General features: G+C 41.5%; 3 protein-coding genes across 3 annotated transcripts; 1 reads left to right on the forward strand and 2 right to left on the reverse strand.

Annotated features, from left to right (window-relative positions):
* Positions 1 to 35: 35 nt before the first annotated feature.
* On the reverse strand, positions 36 to 7,681 carry LOC103317819. Its single transcript, XM_008217326.4, has 2 exons — positions 7,312 to 7,681; positions 36 to 2,300 (listed from the first exon to the last, which is right to left on the reverse strand). Exons 1-2 carry the CDS (start codon positions 7,500 to 7,502, stop codon positions 1,976 to 1,978), a joined length of 516 nt encoding a protein of 171 aa, XP_008215548.1. The 5' UTR covers positions 7,503 to 7,681; the 3' UTR covers positions 36 to 1,975.
* An 8,809-nt stretch (positions 7,682 to 16,490) lies between these two features.
* On the reverse strand, positions 16,491 to 19,305 carry LOC100123766 (phosphatidylserine decarboxylase proenzyme, mitochondrial). Its single transcript, XM_001607428.6, has 5 exons — positions 19,094 to 19,305; positions 18,389 to 18,662; positions 17,968 to 18,201; positions 17,594 to 17,888; positions 16,491 to 17,297 (listed from the first exon to the last, which is right to left on the reverse strand). The coding sequence occupies exons 1-5, from the start codon at positions 19,135 to 19,137 to the stop codon at positions 16,900 to 16,902; spliced, it is 1,245 nt and encodes a 414-aa protein (XP_001607478.1). The 5' UTR covers positions 19,138 to 19,305; the 3' UTR covers positions 16,491 to 16,899.
* Positions 19,061 to 21,777, forward strand: LOC100114736 (3-hydroxyacyl-CoA dehydrogenase type-2). Its single transcript, XM_001608060.4, has 4 exons — positions 19,061 to 19,592; positions 19,971 to 20,135; positions 20,534 to 20,909; positions 21,208 to 21,777. Exons 1-4 carry the CDS (start codon positions 19,584 to 19,586, stop codon positions 21,423 to 21,425), a joined length of 768 nt encoding a protein of 255 aa, XP_001608110.1. The 5' UTR covers positions 19,061 to 19,583; the 3' UTR covers positions 21,426 to 21,777.
* Positions 21,778 to 22,025: the final 248 nt, after the last annotated feature.

The raw sequence follows: 22,025 nt of genomic DNA on the forward strand, positions 1-22,025 counted from the left end.
CTTTCGTGTGAAGTTACTAATCAAGTAGTCGATGCTTATAGGCTTTTTTTGTGATTTTTATTTAAACAGTGGGAGTTTTGATACAAAATAGATGCTTTGTTCCCTAGTAATCAATAATGCAGAATTAACAAAATAAAGATAAGAGACGTTTCGATAGTTGAATTGTTATATATACACTCGGTATAGAGCTCATCAGCTATTGCGGAGTTTTCATTGACAAATGTAAAAGTGTGCAGTTTTGAGGTAAACGTGTCGACAGAAACAACGCTGTTTACGAAATTGCATGTACAAAGTAGGTATATAAAAAATAAAGGAAAATCAATAGTTCTTTTTTTTTAGTTAATTAATCATTATATATTTATAAGATGTAGTAACGAGTTTCGCTTACTGAGTATTACGTTGGCTCGAACAGTTTAATTGCTTAGACTAATGGGAGATTTTGAAAATGATATGCAGGCACAATCTTCGCAATACGAAAAATTTTTTAATGCAAATCTTTTTGTCGGATGTGGCAAAATCAAATGCATCTGTCTATCATTTTCAAAAGTGTGTAACAACAATGTAATAACGCAATAATCGGAGAACGTCGTTTGTTGTATAAATATAGCTCTTTGCAGGTGTATCGTTGCATCAATCTTTGAAAATTCGTAAGTGATGTATATAATATTTATTCTAATAATACTATAGGAGATAAAAGAAGAAGATAGCAGCGCGTCAGCGTCGCTTGTATATGTATTAAATTGCACGCGTAAAAGATCAACTTTTTTTCTATGAGGTATTCGCTCGCGACTATTACAGCAAATCTTAAAATTGCTGTTGCGTTTAGGTACTTATTTTTTCGTATAATATATAATCGGTACGATAAATGCCTGACATTATATTGTATTATTGTTATAATTATTATTACTTTAATTTTGTTACAAGTATTATTATACATATAGAAAAAAAGTTTAAAGTACAACCGAACGTTCGTGAGGTGATGTATGGCAATGCGCTTCAGCGAAAGTATTTAATTTTAATAATAGGAATTGCACATAAAACGTGTGTCGTTTTGCACTCTGTACAAGTTTGTTCCTTTTCTTAATTTAGACCACGAGCAAAGTATTATACGGCGATGAATAAGAAGTTTTACCTTGGAAAAATCTCTTTAACGTGATTCTTGCGTGTACGCGTCGTTATAATATATTATGGATACGTTGCCCGAAGCGAAATCCGAGGGGCAAGTCGGGGACTTTACGCGCTTTACGTATAGTTAAATGCAAGTATTTCGTGTGATTATCATTATGATTATTAACGTTCTTAATATTCTGAATCTAATTGTTGGATTATAAAAAGAATTTGAAAAAATTTCGACAAGCGTTTCATTGTATATATACGCATACGTCGCGAATCGTTTGCGTTCGACTCGGCTTAGGCCTAGGAGCGTATTAAACTGGATTCGATGTTTGTAAATATTATCTGATACGTAATTCATAAATGACATTATATTCCTAGAAGTAGAGAATGTTTGGCTTGAACGAGGTACCGCATAAATTCGAAATTGTTCGCGTCGCCGCTTATACGTGATATAATATAATACGTTATTGAACCAATCGCGAAACGCATTAGATATTCGCAGGTGTGTGTCGTCTTGCGTGAACAATAGAAATCGAAATCGAGAGAATAATAACAAGAGCGATCCCAGATCAGGCAGATCTTTTCGTTGAAAATCAATTGTAAAATTGCGAGCGCATCGCGTTACACTGTATAATGCGAGTGCTGCAAACGGAAGGTATCTCTTATCTTCGCGAAGAGAAGAAAATCAACGCAACCGCGAACCTGCCGAAAAGCAACCTCGTCATTTTATAACGTTATAGATATACGGCGCATTAGCAGACGCACGCACAGCCTGAATGTATACGCATATATAACGTAGCTAAATTTTAGTACAGTAAGTCATACGCAGTTAAAGGGCGTCGAGCTGACGAACAAGCGATCAGGCAGTGATGCCGAGCTTTCTGTAGGTCTCTCGATCGACCATGACGAGTCGGCCCTCGACGCTGGTGCAGTCGAGCTCGATGCAGTGGAGCCGCGAGCCCCACTGGCAGTGGCTCTGCTCGCCGGTCGGGTAGTACTTGATCTGCAGGCACGTGGTGAGGTTGCCCGAGCTCAGGACCCGCATCGCGATCTGCAGATCCTCGCGGTGGCCGCGCGGACTAACTGGCACGTCCTTCGTGCTGTGGTAGGCGCTGTACGCGCAGGCAGTGCCGTCGCGAGCTCGCTCCACAGCGGGCGTCTCTTTGCCGCCTATCGCCAGCGATCTGGAAAGTGAATTGCGGATTATTTCGTTGTACGATGGCTCATATGCTCTATATAGATCGTTAATTTTCACTCGATTTTATAATGATCGCAGCGAGATGGCCCTGTGCGCCCTTATCCAATCGAAGCAAGCTCGGCTATAATATTAGCGAAGCTTCAACGACTCTTCGAACGGAAACGATTCTTCGTGTGCGAGTTGTGCAGAAGGCAACATTTTAAATGAACCGCGCAGCCGGATATAAAGCTACAAAAGTAGAGCATCAGCGATATCTCGTACGTGTATAGGTATCTACGAAATTTTTTTTCGAAATCGCTCAAACCCTTAATGACGTCCCCAAGTCATCCGCTATACGTAATTAAGCTCATACCGTAGCTTGCATACGCGTCGTCTGCCTTACTGACACAGTTGCGCCGCCGCCCAGTGGACAATGTCAGCGTGGCGTCAGACGCGCGCTTCATTTCTTTCGTTCTACTTCGAGTGAGTTATATCGCTTCTCGTAGAAGCGAAATCACGGCTGTTTGCTCGTGTTCGAAAATGTACACGCTATTAGCCTGTCGAAAATATGCGTTCGTCATCGCTGCGCGTTTACTCGTTATTCATAGATCCATAATTTAAACAAAAGCTCCTTCGATCGATCAAGACCAAGAGTGTGTGGGCGTGTGTGCACATACGGTATATAATAGAGGAGAACAGTGTATAATCAGGAAAATTTCGCGCTGAATCGTAACGAATCGAGGAAGAATTCTCGGAAAAATAAAGTTGACTTATTAGAGCTTCGAGTTGGCCCCTGCGATGCTAAGAGCTCGTTTGAAATTCAGCCTGCGCATTAAAGTCGATTGTAAAACATTCAGCGAGTCGAAAAAACTTTGTCGAGGTCTTGGGGAAAACTTTTAATGTTACCTTCGTATAAAATCGCTGGTCTTTTTACCTAACCGCACACGCACACGTGTGCTTTCCATTTACGATTATACATACCATTTGTATATCTATAGGATACGCGATGTTTGTCAATATAGATTAGACTGCGCACGATGTGCTATGTGAGTCAGAAGTGTGCTGTGTGGTGATACGGTCGAAAACCGAGGCAATAAATAATATAATTATTCTGATTGTATAATATTATCGCGCTGTGCACTACTCGCGAATCGATATTTTACCTCTCGCGAAGCTTCGAAGGTCCGAGCTTGCGCAAATATAGAAAAATCCATGGTAAATAAGAGCGTTACAACGCTGAGAGAGCGATTAAAATAATTATTATAATAATGATAATCCGATGGCCTAGTTTTTACGCGACTGCTTGCTCTCCGTCCAAACGTGCGCTGATGTACAATAAAGCCTCGTTTTCACAGCTATTATAACGTTTATTATAAACGAAGAGGGAAATAAGAGTTGAAACTTATTGCGTTATGTCAAAGCCGCGCAACAACAAAGCCTCTCCGCACTGCGCACAGCAACACTGCGCAAAGCCTATATATATAGAAAAAGAAGCTGCTGCCGAGCCGTTCCCGATTCGCAGCACGATGTTAAAAAGTTCGTTAAAAGATTTCGCGAAGTCGTAGAAAGGCCTGAAGAAGGCGATATCGGTGTCGTGATATAATTGTCTCTCGATTGAATAATCCCTTTTTACCTCTGCACGTAACGTACGTGTATATATAGAGGAGAAGAACTTTGTGTATTATATGACATACGTTTTGCTTTCTATCTATGTGTATCGGAGCCGTGTGGGGATTACAAGATATACGCGGCGACGTGTGCTTTCGTTGGGATTTTTGCAATTCGATTGGATAATTAGATTTACTTCGTTGGCGAAGCTCCGCGAGTGTGTGTGTGTGTTGTTATATGCTGATATTATATTGACTGCTGTGCCAAAACACGCAGATGCTTTATTGAATTAATCAGGGGTTACTCGCGCAACGAGATGGATATGCGTCTGGCGTCCCTCGTCGTCTTTAATTAAATCCAGGGTGTTCGGGATTGCTAATGGATTGAACAATTCCAATTAGACGCTGCGCAATTTTAATTAGATCCGTATACGTCTTTGAAATCCTCAGAGTTGTAACACACGTATGTATATATGTAGTATCTCCTTTGTACTTTCTTTGATGCATCGCCTGGCGAGAAACGAGGTTACGATGAATTTTGCAACGCGTTTCGAGGCTAAAGACCGAACGCAATTCGACGGCTCGGCGATTACAGCCGGTATAAGTGCGCATACCCACACCTGCGCCCGATGTGGGGTCGATGATGTTCGTGCCCGAGAGGGAGCAAGTGCCCCGGTAAACGTTTCCCTATAGTAGCGCTATGCGCGCTCCGGTTGCATTCGATATTGACGGCTATGCGATTCGATGTGTCTACCTATATGCTGTTGAGAATATAGCTATATATATACTGTATAGTGCGTATTTGGCTTTGCTTTGTTTGGCCTGTTGTCTTAATACGGCTCTGATGTATGCCCTATAGCTATATATGTATATATGCCTCAGGATTTAGAGATACGTTATATTGCGCGAAAAGCTTTTGAAATTCGCGCAAAATTTTAAAGCTTCAAACTTAAATCCCTGATGAGCTGTTCTACGGCGTATAGCGCCAAGCTTTAACTTTGGCTTTATATAATTAACATCCATATTAGCAGAGAACACACAGAAGTATCGACCAATATCCGGATTTGAAAAGGAAGCGTTATCCCTCCTATTTTCCTTCTCTCGACTCCTAAAGTACACGACTTATATACACTTCTCTCATTTGTCCGTGCGGAAATCGATATATAGAGCACAGAGCGAGAGAGAGAGAGAGAGAGAGAGAGAGCGGATTAAAATGATTCCGAGCCCGAAAGTGCAGCAGTCGGAATCGAGCGACCGCCACCCTGTGTGCACTCTTTTTCAGCTTTCTTTTTCATTCTTTACCCGTCTCTCTTTACGGCCAACACACACACACACACACACACGCGTATAGCTGTATACATAAGGCACACGTACCGCTTCGGCGGCGTATAGAGCGATAAATATAAAAGTGGAGCGCGAAGCGTGAGGTAGAATTTTGAGCTGCAATAGGTCGTGCTGGAAAAGTTTGAGGAGATATGAGGTGTTGTAATTGCCGGAATAAAGTCCTGATTCCGAGCTGCAGACGCGCCTTATTTATATGGAAGCTTAGTTAAAGTAGGTGGAACAAAAAAGGTTACGTGAAAATTACGTAGCCGAGTAAAAATGTCACGTGATATTTTAAGAAGCGCATGGAAAACCGAGCTCGCGATTCTTTTTCAACTTCGGTATTTACATACGTCCGCGAAGGAGTTTGTACTTACTCACTCACAATCGGAAACTTTCGCGTTTAATCAAAAGTTTGGATGGGTAACATATATACACGCAGTATAGAGCTCCGCGGAATTCGGGGGGAAAATTTCATCAGTTAGCTGAATTACGAGCAATATCCGAAATTTCATAAACAGGGATTAAGTTGAATATCCGATCTCATAAGACATATCGCGTACTGCACCGATCCCGAGGTTTACGAGGATCGCGAGGGCCGTTTTGAAAATCTACTCGGGCTTATTGGATCTTTTAAAAAGGATAAAATTAATTTACAACTTTTAAAAATTCCCTTGAAAGTTTCTCTAAAGTGACAAGTATATACACATCGCCGAAAATAATTACACACACGCCCTGTAAGCGTGATTGGACGGCGCTGCAGGTCCTTGATCAAAGGCGCCCAAAATTCGTTGTCTCTCGTCGTGAATTATGCGAAACGACAGTCGCGCGCCCGATTGAAACTGCCGATAGCTCGCGCGGCTAAAAGGCGGCCGTTCAATTACTCTACACACACGTAATACACGCCTCGATGTCCGCCCCCACACACACACATCAGTGGCCGTTAATTTCTACGACGATTAATCGTCCTGTGTAGCCGCTATAACGTAGTGGATTTTGACGAACGTGTTAAGTAATTGAATTCCAAGCCCAGGTGGGTGTGATTTATAATTAGGAAAAGTTCGATCAAAAGGCTACCGCTCTGAGACAGCCTCTGTTATTAACGACTGACGAATTTTACGAGAATCGGATCGTTAACAAGCCTTGGTTGAAACGAAACCGTATATACGCGCTAAGCAATTGCGACGAAAATAAGCGCGAGCTTGCTTGCGTAATTTACAGACCAGACGATTTTAATCCCACTCGCGCGTTAATCCTCCGAAAAGCCTCACAATTCGCATACGCGGCCCTCGGGGAACATTCGTTCGCCCTCTTTGTGCAGTCCCACACACGGCTGCATTGAAGTATAGTGACACGGTTCGCCAGTCTCGCGCAGCGCAAAGTGGGATCCTTCTTGTGTGAAAATATAAGCGTGATCGGGAGGAAAAAGTTTCAGCGTTATTTTCGTAGCCATGCAAATTGGGAGTAGTTACGAAGCAGAGAAGAATCCGTGCAAAATTTCTTTCCTATATATATACGTATTCCAAGTGCATCGTCTAACGAGACTCTCATTGTCCAGCAGCCAGTCTGTATACGCGTGTTTCTCCGGAAGTTTTCGATGTTTGGAAAAAGGTGAGCAACTTTTCCCGCGGCGAAACTAGCTCTCAGACTTTCCGATCCCTCTTACATACATACATATATATATACATATATGTGTATATGTATATGTGCGCCATCGAGAAATTCTGCGCTCGTTAAACTCGCAAGTTCCGCGTTATATTACAAGTACCTCGGACTCTGGATTGTTCGCCCAGAGTCATAATTCAAATTTCCCGCTGTGCTTGCAAAGCTCGACTATCTATACAGCGCGAGTGTTATGTTTAATCACGAATGCGAAAGTGTGGCGATTATTAAAACGTTGAATCTCGACAATTTTTGACTACAGCTCTGCAGCGTACGTCGTCGATATCAATCCTCCTCCGCACACACGGTGTACAAGTCGGAGAAGCATCGGTTGCAAAAAAATAAAAAATAAAAGGAATCCAAGCGTAGCAATGCACAAACGAGTGTGTATAAACGTATAAAGCTGTGTAGGGTGTATATACGCACTGCAGCACTTGAGGCGGCTTGAAACTGATGTCAAGCCGGTAGGTGGCATCGACGCTGAGCTTGACGGTCTTTAGCTGGCGAAACTTGTTCGATGTCTCCATCTTGCAGAAAACCGGGCTGAGATTCGGCTCGCGGCGCAACGAAAGCGTAACGCGGTAATGGCTTGCGGCTGGACCATTCTCCCCCTGCATCAGGCTCCATATCTCAAACCAAGCGTCTTACTGCCTCCTTCTCGCCCTGTTTTATAACCGACCTCGCCTTCTTTCTCTATAACGTAGCGATGCTCGCGCGAACGCCTCCTGCCGCGAACTGAGAGCTTTCGACCCCTGCAAGCTCGCAAGCTCGCGCAGTCTCTGCTGGTGGGGGCAGTGCAGTGCAGTGCGGCTACGCTATATATACTGCGCTATAAGCCGGCAGGTGGGGGGGGGGGGTGGTGGTGGACTCCCTCGCAGCGGTTGCTTGGCTGCTTTATGTTTCCTTTTTTCCCTCGACTGCGTCTGTGTGTGTGTGTGTGCGTGTAGCTTTTCTTCTCGCTTTGCTAGTCGAGGCTTCTCCGCTGTCGACAACGACGACGAGCCATTTTCGGGATTGATTATCGAATACTCTGAACTTGCACGCGACGATATATATATAGCTATGGGCCGTGCGAGGCGGGTGAAGGTTATTCGCGACGAGTCCAATTATGCCGCCCTTTTTTTCTCCGACTGCGAGTAGTCGCGTATGGTAACGAGCTTGGAAAACAAAGAGGAGGGAAAACTTATATGTTTGCACGGCAATTTTTCTCCTTCTGCACACACACACAAGGATTCGGAGAAAAGCTTATTAAGCTCAGCGGGTATCTCATCCGAATCGCGCAAGTTTCTCAAATCAAATCATAATTTATGCACACATATGCCGTGCGCGTATAAAGCTCTTGCTCCCGAGGGACGCAGTGCACTCGTCTCTTTAACTCAGCTCGTCCGAGCGGGGAAGAGGGTCTGAATTTTGCAGTTGTTGGTTTATGGACCGAGGGGGTTTATATTGGAGACTGCGAGCTTGCAGGGGGTGACTGCACTGCGGTAAAAAAGGCCGACCTGACGCCTGTGACCGCTTTTCGGGGGAAGGAGATGCTGCCGCCGTTCGTTTTTCTTTTTTCTTCGCTCGACTTTGGATTGCGCGACTCGAATGCCGAGTTCTTTGTTTCGAGTTTCGAGTCGAAGTGACGAAATTACTTTATTTTACACGGTTATTCGACGAGTTCTTTCATATCGGCACGAATGAAGATAGCTATTGGGGACGATGCGAAAAAGCTCGAATTTCCGGAATGGAATTTTCGATGGGTTTGCTCGGCTGAATAATTATTCCGCGTATTCCTCAAATGTTCGGATATAGAGTCTTTCGAGAGAGCAAAATGCGCGTATACTCTTACCGTGGAAGCCTATATATATAGCCTTTTCATTTGGACTTTTCGTTCGAAAATTAACCCACCCGCGATCGTATTATCTTTCCGGATAAAATCTTCCAAGAAATTATACGGACGAGCTTCATTAATTATTCGCCGGCGCAGGTGATCGATAATACAGGTCGAATCGCGACTCAACTAATGCCTTTTTAATCGGCGCCATAAAGCGTATCTCAGAGATGCATCGCTGCAGACGCGTGTTTCCGACGAGTTTGCAGCAGTGCAAGATATATCTTGATCGGCGATAGGAATAGTGCCTTTGTAGTAACTCGGGAAGAGCTTTTTTTCGGCAGAGTTGGTGAAAAATATTTATAGCCCCGATAGCGATTACGATCGCAGCAGTGCATAGCTATACTGAATTAAATAAAGAGACATAAAGAGGGCCGACGCATCATCGGAAGAAGTGCTGCGGCAGCGCGTAAAAGCTCGGCTCCGGTTTACGTATACCGTGAAAGCTCTAGTTTCGAAGGAAAAGCGGAATTTCCGCACCGCTCCTGCTTCACCTCGGTCTCTGAAAATAGCTGGATATTGAAACGCGAAACGAGAATAAATTATGTGTCGCTAATGTAGCGTTGGCTATTATTATGCGAATTATTAAGCTAATGTTATACCGCGTAAGTGTGTAGTGTGTATCGATCGAAAAACGCGATTTTGTTGTACGCACGCATGCAGAGCTTTTTTTTTTTTTTTCATTTCAAGAGCTGCAGGGACACGTATAAGTACAGGGAGAGAGAGAGAGAGAGAGAGGTCGGAGCTTTATTCATAAACCTAATTAGGGACACGCGAACTGCGCAAATTGATACTGTATAATTCAGTAGCGCGAGAGAGTATAGACGAGCAGGGTCTGAAAGGTTTGTTCGGTTGAATTTCTTTGCGAAGCAGTGATTCGGTGATCGTCATGGCTTTCGTTCATTTTTTTGCGTTTCTCTTCTATACACTTGAAAACGTCCTATCGACTTCGCCGGTGAATATAATATAAGAAATTAATCGTATTCGTACGTTATCGGGAGCATTTTTCTTTTCCAAGGCGCAATCGCGATAGTGCCTATATAGTAAATTGAGCCTGTAAGAGTATATACTCTTTGGGAAAACTGCAGCAGGGGTTTTTACGTTAAAAGATGAAACGAGATGGAGAAATCGTCGCGAGAGTGATTGAAAAGTAGCTTCTAATCCATCCCGACTATGGACACACGCTATACTGATATTAATATTCATCGGATAATCGATGAGTCGAACTGGCATGAATAACAGATATCTCTGCCTATCGCGTCGATACCTTGTTTTCATTTCGTTCTTTCTTAGAATGATACGAGCTGTATAGGGAATAGACATCGCGAGCCTCGCGTGTATAGGCAGGTATTGCAGTGTATACGACTGCGCCGGGGGTGAAATGAATTTTTCGGAATCGAGACAAAGGGACGAGGTTCCAAAGTGCCGTTATCCCACGTACGATATGAAAATACGGTGGGCGGGAGAGAGCGAGGGATATTTGCTTATTATTATTATTATTATAATATTATGACGAATTTAACAGTTCAGCGGACGCACGAATTATGAAGGACGATTTGAATAACGAATTTCTAATTATCGATGCGAAAAAACAAATTAGTAATAATATACTCGACGAGCATAATGCGCAAATGGTACGCGTACGCGCACGTCGCACGACTGCAACGAAAGTACGAGTCGTGAATTGGAAAGCTAATGTAAAAACGTTTAACCGCGTGATACGTGCAGTGACGAAGGTCTGACGAGTATAGTGATTCACGGACGCGTTGCACGCACATCCGTGTATGTTTATGTTGACATACTATGTTCGTGTGTTAATTGAACGTATAAAGTAAGAAATTTATGAGACGGTCCTCCGCGATTACTCGTACAGTATACTACGAGCTGACAACGAACGAATGTCGATTATCGTTAGTAACGAATTCTCGTAATCGTAATATATAAATCATATAACGATAACTTATATATTCAAGTTCACGTCGCACATACTATAGTCGTGTGATAATTCAACGATTAAATAAGCAATTAAAACATGCCGTATAATAATTTACCTTTACACACGATACCCATCAGCGTTATCTGCAGCAACAGCACACGTTCCTTTTTAGATTCATCCACGTCAGGTGCATATAAGTCGTTAATAGCATTACCAATTGCCGATTATCGAGACTTTACTGTAGAATGCGGCAATTACATGCGATCAAGATGTGTAAAATTCTTTATATACGCACAGCGAATTTGCTGTGCAAAATGTCAAAAGGTGAAACATTGCTTTGTAGCCGTGTACCCATCTGCTCGAGAGTGACGTTATGTTCCGCAGCGCAAAAGTCGAGCAATTATGTGACACGAACAATCCCTCGGTCCCATTGGTTCTGCTTGAGCCTATACGCTCAGTTGTACAGATCGTTAAATCGATAAATATACCCGAAAGAGAAATCACGCATGATTGAGTATAATAATAGTAAGAGCCGATAAGAATATACCTGCTGATTTTAGATTACCCGCTAAACTGAGCGATGCGTAACCAAGTTTTGTTGTACCGATATAAGCCCTGATATATATTTTAACATGCAAATTTGACTATTATGAATGTAGAGAGAGAGAGAGAGAGAATTTATCGAGCGAGCTTCTTAGCTCTTCATTTCGCCAAGTTCAGACTAGAACCGCCTGATGTTTCACTGTCGTGTTAAAGCTCATCAGAGAGATCCGGGCGGATCAATCATAGCAGAATGCTAGTTGCAATTTGCTTCAATTTATCTCTTACATTTTATACATGTATGATCATATGCGTTAGTTATGCGTTCACCTTGTTTCGCATTTATTCAATATAAATAAGTAGACGAATAAAAGTATACGAGCAGACGTAGTCGAGCATCTTTAAAACAAGATCGAACGAGAGCTCATCACTGCTAATATTAGAAAGATAATCGATTCGCGTGTCGCGCAATTCCCAACCTCCTGTCCCTCCTGAAGATAGCGAGCGATCCTCTTGGTCAAATTCTCGTAATTCTGGTAAAAATCATCCGACCTGACTATAAACCTCGATTTGATGACGATGCAGCTGATAGAACTGTCGCGCAACTCCAAAGCATTCTATAAGTATCAGCCATCGACAAAAGTTTCAAGGCGCCTTCTCGCACCAATGGTCCCAGCCACCAAGACTTCGGACAGAGCATTGACCGCGAGCTTCTCAGACCGTGAGCAGTATCAGAAAGGCGTCGTAGGGGACGTCCGTGATCTCGATTACATAGTGATAGTTGCGCGGTTCGAACTTGATTTCGCAGCCGATGCCGAAGCTCGGATCACCGATCACTGTTTTTCTGATATCTTGGACGTAGATATCGCTGTGATAAAGAGAGATCGATGTGAATGCCCATTCGGCCACTATATAGTCCCTTGGAACCAGTTGGATATTGCGGAGCCTATATAGGATGCTGCTGAATCTCGGCGAATTGACAGCCTTGCCTTCCACGAACTCGCTCGTCTCGACGTCCCAAATCAACATCCTCGTCGTCTCGTTGCACTTTCCCGTTTGTCTAATTCCCATCGGGCAGATTGATTGCAATCGCAGCACATCGACACCGAGGACTACCTGTGCTTTTGGCTTTGAGCGACACGACGTCCCCGACTGTATGGCGAGTTCTGGACAGGTGTCCACCGATACTTATATAGTACTCGTTTCGCTGGGGCCGAACGACCAATCATCGATTAAGAGAGGCTTTTGAGAGAGGATATAGAAATTTCGCTAACAACACTGACGATCGTAATATATAATCACCAAAACGAGTATCCGTATTCAAAACGAAAGCTCTATCTCGTTCAAGGCGCGACGGTTGTCCGGCTTTCGCGTCGTCCTAAGCCAACATTACTGTGCGAGTCAGAATTCACGACGTCATCGCTTACCTGCGTATAGGCTGCAGCGTTGGCTGTTTGCCAGTTTGCGGGTATAGGCTACCTGCGCTGCGGATCTTATCTCGGAGAGAGAGAGAGAGAGAGAGAGAGCTGCGGACTGGATTTGCTGGCGATGAAAATTTTGATGAAAACATCAGGGCTTTAAATTCGGTGGAATTTTATTAAAAGTGAACGTTCATCATGGCCTTTAACGTATTTTCATGCGTTTGCAAGAGGAACTTGGATTAAAACTCAAAAGGAATTTATTCGCATGATATATACACAAGTGAGCTTTTTTGAGCACGAAAATAATCTATGCGCATCTAGTAAGCTGAAACATTTGACCATTTGAAATGTTTGACAAATGCGTACGCCCTTATATTGAAATAACGGGTATACTCGGCTACGCGTTTGTTGACGATCGAGTGCAATATCGGTATCGATTTTTTATTTCGAGCTTGATGAAACTTCATGGTGATCTCGACAGGCTGGAGCTTATTCGATGGGAATTTCCCGACGTTATTAAATAACTGCGCGGAATGTTATATATTACTCTGTTTCGTCGGAAGCTTTATGAATCGTGTGTGCTTCGGTAATAATTTCTGCTTATGTTTAACTATTGATTGGTAATACCGGGAATGATATTGATTTTCTATTATTGAGCAAATTGCTTTTAGCTACGACCATTTCCCGCGTGGATATATAGTCACTCAATTTTCTTCTTCTTTTTTTTCTCCGAATGTAATAGCGTGTAATCAAAGCGAGGAGCATATGCATGAGCAAGTATAGGTATCTCCTTATACGATACCCAATGTGCATCACAGATTTGCATATAACGCTTTCTTATGAGCCGTATACGTATAGTGCTTACGTATATATATATATATATATATATATATATATATATATATATATATATACGTATCAAGCTCAATGAAATGCAGCTCTAGATGCAGGTGGAAACGTCTGCATCCGCTAATTCACATTTATGAAGATCTCAACAGCTATCCCACGAGAATTTCGCATATCCGCATAGCTTCATCGATATAATAACAACAGCTCTCCGTTATACCTTCTTTCCACCAGCCGCAGTACAGACACACGCATTAACCCTTGCGACTCGCTTCCCCCCCCCCCCCCCCCCCCGAGCTTTGCTTCTATTCGTCTTGCATGATATGCGTATTGTTGAGAATGCCCGTGTGTAAAAGGATCAAGTTCGTGGGATTTATGCAGCTCGCAGCTACTATCCTTTTATTTTCCCCGCGCAATCGAATGAAAAGCCTGCATTTATTTATTGTTTGTCGATTAATTTAATTATGAACCTCGAAAAAGCTGCTGTCACCGCGAGAAATTCCGATCGGCACATAAGGTGACCCATTTGCCGAGCTCGAGATCGATCCGCCTTGATTCGAAATATTTTATCCTATAGCTCGCTTCTTCTTTATTTCTCTTGGGCGTATAATTAAGCGGGCGATAAACAATGCTCTGCGCTTATGGACTCGCGCGCGCGTATTCAAAGGCGAATCAGGCTGCGCCGAGATCCACTTTCGCGCTTAGGAAAAAAGCTTTAATTTCTTTCTGAAAAAATTAAAAAAAAAACAGATACAACGGAAAGTTCAATGTGTTTGTATGAAATACGCCTGTGCATACGATGCTGAAAGAGTTTAATCTAGCGCCGCGGATAACATGAATATTTTTCATCGCGAGAGCGCAGTAGGCTGTACATTAGAGCCGAGCTTATTATTCATTGCGATTTTCTGCTACCCGCACGTAATTATCTCGACGACAGGGAATATAAAGAATTGCGCGCGCTTGTTCGAAAAATATGTATTAACGGCTTTCTACGCGCGTGCGCCGTTTTCCGTTAGTACACATGTAGCGTTGCGAAAATGGCTTGTTTTTATAAAATCTTGTGTACACAAGATGATATGCATATTAATGTTATTGTTATTATACGTAAAGCTCTGTCATTTTCAGCTGCGACCTGGGAAATGAAAATTTTGCGTGTCTGAGCGCGGACCTTGCTTTGTTGATGTCAATTGGAAAGAAAGTTGTTTTTTTTTTATGAATAAGCTAAGCACGTAAGGTATGGAAGATGTTACGTGAAAAAGTGAAACGAATATGAGAACGAGAGGCTTGTTTAGTTTTCTGCTAATCGATGTAATGTCTTGCTGAAATATAGTCGTATGTTTCAAAGCGATGAGACTTCTCGTTCATATAATATAACAAGCAAAATTAAAAACAGTTATAATGTAATACTTAACTTTTATGTCGGAAATGACCTAGTTCATCATACTAAATAGTCGCCGTGCGGTATAACTGATATCACTCATCTCCGAAGCTTGCGTCATTTTGAGAAACCCAAGATACGGGCTAAAAGTTACCGATCTGCATAAAAAACTTGATAAAATAAGCGCTTGGTTTGCTGGTGATGACAAAATTTACGCCTCTCCAAAGAGCCACACACGCTTTCACATATCTTACTAGAGGACAAAAACCTCCGCGATGAAAGATGCATTCGGATATTCTTCATTCCGTAATCTCGGCAATTTACTCTTATTGGACTCGATTATTCGACAGAAGAATGGAATTAAATATAAACACCAAGGTTTTGGAATGACGGACGCTTACAATTGCGAATACGCTCAGAATCTTGCGTATAGAGAATATGTACCCCACAATCGAAATGATTAATGTTACTTGTTTATTTACCTTTGCAATTTTTCCGGGATGAGCGATGCGAGAAACAGGTATCGAAAAGTGTAAGAAAATGTTGTTCTACTTCATAGAGTTATCATTCAATTAGTTTTTCTCGAGTGACGTGCATGGCTTCCTTATCAGCCATTCATTAACTTTGCAACAGCAACTATTTAGTTACATTCACATAAGTGTATTCTCTGACCATTGAACCGTTATCAAAAAGATAAGCGACTTCGTGGAATACAAAAAAAAAATCGAAAAAGTACAACACTCCATCCCAGCACTTTTCGAACAGAAGAGTGCGTGAAAAAATTTTAATCCTCGAGGATAAGAATAAAATGCTGCCGGAGCGGTTTCGTGATTTCCAGCAATTAGGCACAAACCTCACTCGTGTGCGTGGGCGTGATAAAAAGATAAAATTAAGGTGAATTAAGTGTGAGTACAGGCTTTTTTCTCGCGGCCTTGAGGCAACGCGCATTTAATTAGGTCGACGGCGCGATGCCACGGCTCTTTTACTTCCGCGATCCATATAGACGTAATAAAGGTATACATAATTGCAGGCTTGCGAACGACTGTTTGACGTTATTTTTACGTGCATTTTTGTTTTCCTCGTGCGATTAGAAAGTGTACTCGGGGAGAGAATCGATTTAACAGGCGCTATTGGCTTAACATTTTTTTGCCAATCTAACTCATCATCTGACATAAATTCATTAATTGAACTCATAATTTTACAACAATATATAAACACAGTAAAATATCTCCAGAATTCACGATTACCTATTATTTGCGATATTGGATATCTTTCTGCTCTTTTTTTTGTTAATTTCCAGAATAGAAGCTCTTTGTTTCTTGGTACCTGATTGGTGTGATTCATGATTGTTCGACACGGTTTCTTTTTTGCTTTTCACTTTTTGGCGTCGGTGTTCTATTAGTCGGCTTCCCAGTATAACGATTGCGACAGACGTTCGTTGTAAATATAATTTTCTTAATAATTGATGCCTTACGCGGTCTACGCGAAATTACAATGAATTACGACTAACAATTACACACATACCGATTATCATAGTTGATACTTTTCAATCGAATTTTGTCCCTAAAAAAATAAAAGATTAATTGTAAAAGAATAAAAGATTAATTGTAACTATTAAATAGTAAGAATATTTATTTAAAAAATATTTGTATAATATATGATCTGTTCTCTATGGCAACAGCGTTATAAAACTATAATTCGAGAATAGCTTTCGTTTTTGTGTATATATATATACCTCATTAAATAAAGCTCAATATACACATAAAAATATTAAATAAGAATACAGTGTTCGTCTCACGAAGAAAATAAAAACATTTTTCAAAAAATTCCTAATTCATTTCCTACTATTAACAGTTTTACAACAATGTATACAATGAATCACATTCAAAGCTTTTATGACACAATGATAATCGACACTTTCTAAATTAATTTCTTATAGTCTCGAGAAATTTAAATTATGGTAAGAATTAAACTATACGGAATCGTCGCCTTCGTTTTCGAAAAGTCGTCTCTGCGTTTACCAGAAGCCTCGGCCGGTTGTGATATTGCATTCGCTGAGACCCTCGCCCATCTTGATTTTCTGGCCGACTTGGGTACAGAACTCGAAGTCCTTGGGTGCCTCGAACAGTAGCACAATGGTCGAGCCCATTCTAAACTCGCCAAAGAGTTCACCCTTCTTCACCTTAAGGTCCTGGAACTCGGTGTCCTCCGAGTTCTTACCTTTTGGCCACTTCTTCGTGTTCGTCACCAGCTCCTGGTCCTTGAACACGCGAATCGAACCAACGTTCGTTGCACCCACGGCAGCGTACGCCATGAAACCACCGGCCCACTCACCTATGTACACCACGCGCTCGTTCAGGGAGAACAAGTCCGGCAGCCAGCTTGCAATGCGAGGATTCACGCTCAGCAGTTTCCCTGGAAAATTTTGGACTCAATTATCTCATCGTTTTTGCTTACAGTATACAAAAGAAATAATTACACAAGCTATTAATCGTAACAATGTCGGACTTAAAGATATCATTTCCCACATTTTGATTTACTATGCAATTTTATATGTGCAAAAGTATTTCTTTTTCATTTGAATGATTAAAAACTTGCAAAAAAGTGGATTGTTTAAAAATAAATCTGGTACAGTAGCATTTTTTGTGTAGTAAGAATAATTAAATAGTGCAAATGTGTTTATGATACAGAGTGTAAAAAGTAAAAAAAACCTTGAAAATGTCTGCGTAGTTTGATTGTCCAATCAGCTGGGCTGTGGAATCTGTGGTAATCCCCTGGTGCTAAATAAATAGTCAACTGATAAAGTATGTTTTCAGGATTCTTCAACAAGCCACTGACGTAATCATCGCATATGCCTTTATTTGAAACTTTGCTATTTTTGTCTATGTCTGGCCAATTAGGTTCACCTAAGAAGTGTTGCAAATTATATGTCATTCCCTTGACCTGCTCAACCCTACACGAAGTGACAGGCCCAAAGTGCAAGACTTTGCCATCAGATGGGGAAACCTGAGATTGAATTTGAAATGTTGCAATCCAGTTTTATAATTGAAAATTTTTGTTTTGAATATTGATGAAATATTCTTACCATGTTGGTATTCTGAGCTATAGTACGTGCATTGGGTTTCAGTGGTCTAACAAAAAAATCTGATAGACTTGCAAATTCAGTCAATGATGCATCTATTTCATCTAAGTTGGCCTTAAATATTTTTGCATAAAAGCTATAAATTGTTGATCTTATAGAAACTGGCAACTCTAAACTTGCAAAGCCACCCCAGACCCTGCTTGTGATCCTCAAAGGTAGGGAACAATAACATTCTACCTGTAAAATGAGTAAAGTATTCAAATTATTATGAATTTCAAATTTTTATAAGAAAAATAAAGATGCAAGACTATTGATACTGAAATCTACAACAGCTGTGATCTATTATTACTGCATTGTAATCACTAAAACAGCATTCAATATAAATTGATCATTGACACTAATTAAAGACTCAAGGTTGAGTTACCATTAATCCCTCTATCGGCCCCTTGTTAGTCTCGTGTCTTTTTCTGAAATATCTCCACTGCAGCACAGCCAATAAAGAGACTCCGAGTCCAAGAGGTATTTTCCATTGCCACCTCCGCACATAAGATCTCCACGAACTTTCCGTCCTCTGCACTTCATTGGAACTGGCAGCAGTTGATTGATGCCTTACCCCCTGTCCTGATATCGACGTAACAATCTTCTTGGCAGAGCGAATGACCGCATAGGAACACTTGTAGGTAATTCTAGCTTCATAGCTGGAAAAATTCGAGTCCTTTAGAAACATTCCGGAGTCATGCAAATTTCAACAATGGCAAGCAGAGCTCTGCCGCAGTTTTATAATTTTGGCATTTTGTTATCTGCATGATTCGTGCTCAATTAGAGATAGGACTTTCTTTTAGAGATCTCTTGGCAGATTGTATACAAAGCATTCGAGATAATGTGTGTGCATCTCTTTATCCTTGATGAGTCATGTGCTGCAGCCCGAAACAAACAAAACGTCGTGAATATTGTAACGGAGATATATACGCCGTAAGCAACGTACATGCGAAACAACTCGCAATCCGCGCTTGACTCGCTTCCAACGGCAAAAATAGCATTTTTTTCTAATCAGCCGCAATAGCTATCTCTATGCTAATCTAAATCATACCATTGACAAATTCAAAAACAGTGCGTACGACAGACTTACCTGGCAACTTCGACGGCTAATTTCGAGATTTTACTTATCGACATATTCGCGCGAAGTTTATAATACTCTAACTTTGTATAATTGGGCTTAAAAGAAGTCTTAGTTAAAAATCACTCGACATCCATCATCGTCGTGGCCATTACTCGCGACCGACTCCTTTTTTCTGCCGTCAGCTTTTTGAGGTTAAGTCGTGTTGTTTTGGTGCGCACTGCGCGCGCGCGCGGCTAGAGATTTTTTCTGGCCTTGGATAGACGGAGAAAAAGCTCTAGGGAGCGTTGCACTATACTAGGGATCTTTGTCAGCCGGCCAAAGTTCAATGTCTGCAGTACGTACTGCCCACGTGATGATGATACTTATAAATTATACACGAACACGAGATATAAGTCGTTCGGTCTGGAGTCTCAGTTGAGCTACAGAAGCGAGTCCGAGAAGAGCTGAGAGATACCTGCGAACGCAGTCGTTCTAGAACTTTCGCACAAACTTTGCCAAAATGCTGAAGGTATTTAAACTTTGTTTTTGTTGAGATTTTCATTTTTTTTTTCGAGTTGCTCGAGGAGAACAATTGCTTAGCTTTGTTAGGTTTTGCTGGCTTCTCCATTCATGGCGTTTTTTATATCGTTTAAACGAGTTGAAGGCAGTTTTATGGCGATTCGATGCAATTTATCTTTATGACTTTATATTGAAAAGAATCAACGAAAGCAATTGCGGATGGTTGACGTCGTTCGTATGATTAAGTGCTTGTTTCAATCAGAAGCATGCATGTTATATATGTTAAGAATCAAAACCATGATTTGCAACTCATATGTGGTTACATAATTCATTAAACGTGCAATTAATGTTCAGATTAAATGGCGATTAAATGCTATTTTCGTTTCAGGGAGTCGTAACCTTGGTCACTGGAGGAGCCTCTGGACTGGGTAGGGGAACCGTGGAGAGATTTATCAAGCAAGGAGGAAAAGTTGTTATCGGAGACCTTCCCAGTTCGAAGGGAAATGATCTTGCAAAGGAACTTGGTGACTCAGCAGTTTTTGTGCCCCTTGATGTAGGTTTACCTCTAGTTTTGTCCTTTTGTTCAAGTGTTGTGCAGACATTTGAATCTTATCAAGCCTAACGTAAAATCCAAGGATAGAGAATGAGGCTTTTTTGGTCTAATAATATTTACATTCATTTATGATTGTTAATCTTTCATGAGTAAAAAGCACTAAGCATCAATGGTTCATTAATCATAATCTAATCAAAGGTTTAGAGTCACTCATCGGTTTATTGATAGAACCTTAGAAGCCAGTATATTTACAAAATTAACAAATATAACACAGGTATACAAAAAAAGCTCCCTTCAACTACCAAAGCTACGTTATTGTCAAGTTTATTCAGTTACACATATAAGCAACAAAGAAAACACAACAGACATCCAAATGATATTCTCTTGTCGATCTATAGGTCACCTCAGAGAAGGACGTCCAGCTCGCCGTGTCCACGGCCAAGGAAAAGTTCGGCCGTCTGGACGTGTTGGTGAATGCAGCTGGTATCGCGGTTGCACACAAGACCTTTAACTCCAACAAGATGATGGCTCACTCACTCGAGGATTTCGAGAGGGTGCTCAAGGTCAACACGCTCGGCACCTTCAACGCTATCCGTCTGTCGGCCGGTGCGATGGTGGAGAATGAGCCGAACGTTGATGGCCAGCGCGGTGTCATCATCAATACCGCCAGTGTGGCCGCTTTCGACGGTCAGATCGGTCAGGCGGCTTACTCCGCCAGCAAGGGTGCCGTCGTCGGCATGACTCTGCCCATCGCTCGTGATTTGTCTCGCGACGGTGAGTGTGTGATTTATCGATGGGAAGTAATTGAGAGAATGGCTTTGGATTTTGCTTAAATACGGTATATTGGGTTCAACAGTCAAGCCCCTACAGTCAAGCTCTCTACGGTAGACAAGCAGCTTGTATAAAATCTAGCTGACGACGTGTGAGTTATTAGTCGATGCGCTTATTACAATGATATGAATGATGAAAACGAGAATCAATGACAATGTGCAGATTTAGTTATACTTTTTGTACAGCAATACATCGATACATGACTAACGGAGCTTTTCAATTATATTCTTTTTCCATTCAGGAATTCGTGTGGTGACAATCGCGCCAGGTCTGTTCGACACGCCGATGCTGGCCTCGCTGCCCGAGAAGGTACGCAACTTTTTGGCAAAAAGCATCCCGTTCCCTCAGCGACTAGGCAAGGCCGAGGAGTATGCCCAGCTCGCCCAGAGCATCGTCGAGAACCCGCTGCTCAACGGCGAGACCATAAGACTGGATGGAGCTCTACGCATGCAGCCTTAGAGCATTTAACTCGCTTTTCTTTTCAATCAAGGGTATTAAAGTCGATGCACTAGTGTAGATGACATTTTTGCCGTTTGAATTTTTCAACGTTTTTTTTTTCTATAAGAGGTGGCATGTACATAACGTGGAATCGATTGTTAATGGATTTTTTTAATGATTTTTTTTTATATAAATACTCGGTGGGCTTGTGAAGCTGCCGTATTTTTTTAACTTTTACGTTTAATACAAGAAGGGATAGAAAAGTCACAAATATAATAAAAAACAAAATAAGATGGAACAACAACGTAAAGTCTTACGCCCACAGTGCAATGTCGTTGAATGAATAAATAAACAGATATTTTTGTACACGCAACATCATTGTAATTCTTCTATGTATAATTTACACGAGCAACTAACTCGGGGTTCTGCTATTACAAGTATTAACGGTCGCTGCCTATCTCATACGCTGTGTCGGTTATTTTCTTCTTTTTTTTTTTTAAATTTTTTTCTCATATTTTTTCTCTTTAATTTTTTTGTCTCAATCTTTATTACTCATCAATTATTATCGTAACCCGCTGTACATCGTTTAGTAACCTTAATTAGTTAATTGTAATTGCGTTT

The sequence above is a fragment of the Nasonia vitripennis genome, chromosome 1, assembly GCF_009193385.2.
Source record: "Nasonia vitripennis strain AsymCx chromosome 1, Nvit_psr_1.1, whole genome shotgun sequence".
Taxonomy (NCBI): domain Eukaryota; kingdom Metazoa; phylum Arthropoda; class Insecta; order Hymenoptera; family Pteromalidae; genus Nasonia; species Nasonia vitripennis.

Bases quoted from the DNA above. Each gene is read 5' to 3' on its own strand.
- LOC103317819 (XM_008217326.4), bottom strand. From the start codon at position 7,502: ATGCAGGGGGAGAATGGTCCAGCCGCAAGCCATTACCGCGTTACGCTT. The intron at 2,301-7,311 runs GTGCGTATATAC...TTCACTTTCCAG, and splicing joins AAGCCGCCTCAAGTGCTGCA to ATCGCTGGCGATAGGCGGCA.
- LOC100114736 (XM_001608060.4), top strand. The intron at 20,136-20,533 runs GTAGGTTTACCT...GTCGATCTATAG, and splicing joins CAGTTTTTGTGCCCCTTGAT to GTCACCTCAGAGAAGGACGT. The intron at 20,910-21,207 runs GTGAGTGTGTGA...TTTTCCATTCAG, and splicing joins TCGTGATTTGTCTCGCGACG to GAATTCGTGTGGTGACAATC.
- LOC100123766 (XM_001607428.6), bottom strand. From the start codon at position 19,137: ATGTCGATAAGTAAAATCTCGAAATTAGCCGTCGAAGTTGCCAG. The intron at 17,889-17,967 runs GTAAGAATATTT...ATTCAATCTCAG, and splicing joins TAGCTCAGAATACCAACATG to GTTTCCCCATCTGATGGCAA. The intron at 17,298-17,593 runs GTTTTTTTTACT...AAAATTTTCCAG, and splicing joins ACTACGCAGACATTTTCAAG to GGAAACTGCTGAGCGTGAAT.